General features: G+C 26.3%; 1 protein-coding gene across 1 annotated transcript; it reads left to right on the forward strand.

Annotated features, from left to right (window-relative positions):
- The first annotated feature begins 642 nt into the window (after positions 1 to 642).
- Positions 643 to 5,233, forward strand: LOC130951434 (protein PIN-LIKES 3-like). The gene is made up of 10 exons (XM_057880081.1): positions 643 to 792; positions 896 to 975; positions 1,106 to 1,230; positions 2,035 to 2,156; positions 2,310 to 2,501; positions 3,210 to 3,293; positions 3,690 to 3,790; positions 4,433 to 4,485; positions 4,788 to 4,973; positions 5,048 to 5,233. Exons 1-10 carry the CDS (start codon positions 658 to 660, stop codon positions 5,170 to 5,172), a joined length of 1,203 nt encoding a protein of 400 aa, XP_057736064.1. The 5' UTR covers positions 643 to 657; the 3' UTR covers positions 5,173 to 5,233.
- The last annotated feature ends 260 nt before the right edge of the window (positions 5,234 to 5,493 follow it).

A 5,493-nucleotide genomic window follows, 5' to 3' on the forward strand; every position in this document is an offset into this window, starting at 1 on the left:
GTTTGTATGTGTAGCAAGCTTGTCAAAAAAATTAGACTAGATTCAACTAATAATAAATAGATAATAACCAAAAGTTAACTTATTTAATTTAATATTTATAACTATAGCATTTATAATTACATATTTACTATATATAAAAGTATATATTTTTTTTAATGTTTACGATTTTCTCCAACAACACTCCTAACGTACATTTAGTTACATCTAATTTTATTTTTAATATTTTTAATTTGTGTTAAAATTACTTTAAACATTGATTTCATATAAAACGTTAGAGATAAAATTAAAATTTAGCTTTTAAGATAGTTTTGACATACATAGATAAAAAATATTAAGAACAAAATTAAATAAAATTAAATGTTAGTATATTTTAAAAAAAATTACAAATATTAAGAACAAAAAATATATTTTATTCTGCTATTCAATTATTTTAGTAATAATTAAAAATAGAAAATAAAATAATTTGATATTACTTTAGACGATTTTTTATTATTGTTTGTGGGACATTTTTGTAAATTCTAATAACAAATATTTGTTTTTACTCCTCAAATGCGACCAAACCCAACCGAACGAAATTGCACCTTTGGCTTGTTATAAGAAGGACACATTACATTGTATTGTTGTGATATGTAGTAAAGAAAAGAAGAAGAGGCCACAATGCAGTTCTGGAAGCTCTTCATTACTGCATTAATGCCAGTTCTTAAGGTGCTCCTGATTACTGCTTTAGGAGCATTTCTTGCTCTTGATCGATTTAATGTGCTAAGGGACACTGCCAGGAAGCACTTGAATACAGTAATAGATCAGATAACTTCTTTTTCTTCCTTTTAATTTCTTTGCATTTGCTTACACACACACATACACACTTAATAATGGCGTTTCTTTTGTTTTTCATCAGTTGGTATATTATGTGTTCACTCCGGCTCTTGTTTGCAGCATCCTCACTAAGACAATAACATTTAAGAATCTCGTTATGCTGTATGTTCTTTTAATTTCATGCATGAAATCTTTTAGTGCTGCCATTTACATTTATCTTCAAAATTTAATTTATATATTGCTGTAGCTATATATATATGATATGTTTTGATTTGATGAAATATGTATGTAGGTGGTTCATGCCATTGAATATTCTTCTAACATTCATAGTTGGGGCAGCATTGGGATGGTTATTTATGAAAATAACCAAAGCTCCTAATCACATGTATGGCCTTGTCTTGGGGTGCTGTGCTGCAGGTATATATACACACATATCTTCACTAACTAACCTATTTTAGATAGGAACTTTGTTATGTAGACAATAGTTTTTATGAACAATGTGAACAATGGGCTTTAAAATTGGTATAATAAAGTAAAAATATACTATATTTTAAATTATCCACCTAAATCTTAATATTAGGATAACTATCGGCACACCTAGTGAATTGAACATCTGATATATCCATTGTTCACATTATTTAGTATTTTCATTGTCTACCTATACTTCTCTTTTAGATAATTATTTAATTTGAAAAAATAAAACTTTTGTCATTTTCAATTGTTTAAATTCGAGAATTTTGAATAATAAAAATGTTTGATAACTAAAAAATATTAATAAAAAATTGCTAAAATTTATTGTTTTTGGCTTTATGTAATATACACGGCAGTAAATAAATATTAAATAAAGTCGATAAATTTGGATTGATTGAGTCGATTATTTTTTTTGTCTTCCAATAGATAATAATTCATGCAAATATAGTTTATAATAAACTATTAAAAAGGAAATGTGTTGTACTGTTGTTTGTATTTATTTTTGTCATGTATAATAAATCTGACATTTATTTACTATCATTAAAGGAGTATGAGATCTCGTCACGAAATATAATATATACAACAACACAAATATAGAAAATTTGCAATTTTTAGAATTCACTCTTACAAAGCAGATCAATTAAGCCAATGATCTCAATTAATCAAGATACGTAAGTATCATACCTTACAATAAATTTGACACTAATAAGTTTCCTTTAATCACGATTTTGGGGTTTGATGGAAAAACAGGAAATCTAGGAAATTTGCCTCTTATCATAATGCCAACAGTTTGCAAAGGAAGCAACAGTCCTTTTGGAGCTGTGGATCTTTGCTACAAGAAAGGGATGGGATATGCTTCTCTATCCATGGCTGTAAGCAATTTTTATTTAACATTGAATCTAAACTAGGTTCACCATATCAGAGAATAATTAAACTTGTTACTATTAATCATGAATTAATTAATTATATTGATAATAATATCTTTCTTTGATTCTTTCTTGATTGTCGGATCTGATTTTGACCAGATAGGAAACATCTACATTTGGACTTTTGTGTACAACATCGTTCGTTTATATTCATCCAACAAGACTTTGGATAATAATTCCACATTAGAAAAAGATTCCGTGAAGAATTCCACAGAGGATTTATCAGAGACTGTTGATGATCATGAAAATCAACTTCAAATTGAAACAACATTTCCTCATGAAAGAGCAAAGGTTAATATAATATCAATATTAATCATACTAGATCTATATCAAAATCAGTCATTAATATAAAATATGTATTAAATATAAAATATACATTAAAAAAAATTTAAATTACATATATATTTGTATAAAAAATACATGATGATTAATTTTAATATATAAATAGTACTTTTATATAAATATATACAGGAACAACTCTTGCCTTTAGTATATAGTTTTGCAGCATCAGGTGTAAGAAGTAAACTAACATTTATAACCGTGAAAAATTTAATCGTCCACAATTTTAACAGAGATATATGTAAATTAACTCAGCACTTATTAAAAATTGGATTAATTCGACAAAATTATTTAAAATGAATAATTCACTGGATAAATTTATCGAATAAATTCAATTTTTAATAAGAGTAAAATAATAAATAAATATCTGAAGATTTATACTTGAGAAGATTAGTCTCTAACAATAAAGTCTTTTCAGATAGCAAATGCAGACACATTATTTTTAAATTAGTCCGCTGTGATTAGGATAAAAAGTTTTAATTTAATTAGTCTCTTAGTATTTTTTTTAGAAACTAACATGTTCGAAATATAAATTTTTAAGAATTTATTTCTCACTTTACTATTTTAATAAATATTGAGTTAATTTACATTGTTAAGACATCGATATATAGAAATAATCGATAATTTACTCTTATTCTTATAATTTTGTGGCTTTTACAGTTACCAAAACTTGCAAAGATAGTTAAGACTTTGGTAGAAAAGCTGAATCTGAAGGTCCTATTAGCACCTGCAACAGTTGGATCGGTATGCTAATTAATAATTCTGATTTATGGTACTCACAAGTCACAAATAGTTTCGTTTTCTTGGAAAAAAATGTTACAACTTAATTAAATATTTAACTGGTATTTGAAGTTAAATATAAGCGTGTTCTTATTTAGTTGTTGAAATTTCAAAATTTAACAATTTAGTCCTTCAAATTATATTCATTGATCGGTTTAGTTCCTTTGTTGATAGACATCAGTATTGGAGGACTAAATTGCTATTTCTAAAATTTCAAAGACTAACAATGCAAATTAATGAAAACTACGACGATGGAATCACAATTTAAGAAGTCAATATATGCATAAATGTTTTTTTTTAAATAAATTTTCTAAATACAAAGCAACATTAAAATGATATATAGCATTGTGAATGGTGTAGATTGTTGGTCTAGTGATGGGTGGAATCACTCCATTTCGGAAGTTGTTTGTCGGTGATGATGCTCCACTACGTGTTCTTGAAGACTCTACATCCATGGTGGGGTATGTACTAAGAAAAACTAGCTCCTTGAGTGATTAATATAATACTTCACATCACCAAAGTAAAGATAGACTAAATCTTTAAAGTGGTCATTCAAATTTATGATTTTTACTATTTTAGTCATTTAAATTAAAAATTATTTAGATTGATTCTTGAGATTTAATTTTAAAAATTATATTTGCTGAATCAGCAAATTAAGTATTGAATTGGCTCTGACTTATTACACTGGATATAAAATTAAATAACATGATTTTATTTTGACAATTAAATAAAATAAAAATAAGAAGAGAAATAAAAGTTTATATAATATGCAAATCATTATATCTCTCTTCATTCTCCAAAATAACTTTGTTTATTTAAGAGTTAAAACGAAAAGATGTCATTTAGTCAGTGTCTAACATAGTAAGTCAAAGTTAGTTTAATATAATTTATTAACTCAATACTAAAAAAACTCAGAAAATTTGGTACATAGAACTGAGTCTTAAAAACCAGTATAATAAATTTTGAATATAAAAAATTAAAATGGTAAAAATTATAAATTTCATAGATTACTGCAAAAATTTAGTCCAAAAAATGATTGAATCTTATTGTGGCTAATTTCATAATTAGAAATTTACAAATAGTAGTGTTTCCAATATTTTCAGGGATGCGGCCATTCCAGCAGTCACTTTGTTGGTCGGAGCAAATCTACTTAAGGGTAACCTTTTATTCTTTATTTGTTTTATTTTATGAGAATAATACAAAAAATAATTTTTATTTACTTTTGGCGTAAAAAAATTATTATCATCTATTTAATTATGTATTATCAGTTTATCACATTGCTACCAAATAATTACTTTTCATATCGAGTACGTGAATAATTATTCAAAGAACAAATATAATTAAATGATTATATAAAAAGTTTTTTTATAAAGTGGATCAGTGAGTTATAATTGAACTACTCATGATATATAATATAATTACTAATAAAATATTATTGGTTCACTAACTATGTTTCAGGGTTAAAAGGGTCAGGAATGAAGGTTCCACTTTTGTTAGGGATACTTGTGGTTAGATACATAGCGTTACCAATGTTAGGTGTGTGCATTGTGAAAGGTGCAATTCATTTTGGGTTGATAAACCATGATCCATTATACCAATTTATGTTGTTGCTTCAGTACGCTCTTCCCCCTGCCATAAGCATAAGTAAGTTCATTACAATTAATTAATTATGAATAATTAAGCAAAACCACACACTTCTTACTTTATATATTATTCAGGTACAATTACTCAATTATTTGGAGCTGGTGAAACAGAATGCTCAATAATCATGCTAGCAACTTATGCCTGTGCTGCAGTTTCTCTTACACTTTGGTCCACATTTTTTATGTGGCTTGTCCTATGATGATGGGATATTTTTATAACAATAATAATTAGTTACAGTCAGATGTATTATGATTTATGAAACATCGATGGTTATAAATATAAAATATTAATCATATTCTAAACAAGTTGTTCACAAATTATAATGTTGTACAGTGTGGAATATTTTGTTTATTTATTTATGATTTTTGGGTCTGAATGAGAAGCAGTTTGAGGGGGTATACTTCACTATGGGCCTTTGGCTTTATTTTTTGGGCCTTTTTCATTTGGGGTTAGTCCAAGACACCCCTAATTCAATCACAAAATAAATGACCCAAATAAATAAAAAAATAATAATTTAATT

The sequence above is a fragment of the Arachis stenosperma genome, chromosome 9 (assembly GCF_014773155.1).
Source record: "Arachis stenosperma cultivar V10309 chromosome 9, arast.V10309.gnm1.PFL2, whole genome shotgun sequence".
NCBI classification, from domain to species: domain Eukaryota; kingdom Viridiplantae; phylum Streptophyta; class Magnoliopsida; order Fabales; family Fabaceae; genus Arachis; species Arachis stenosperma.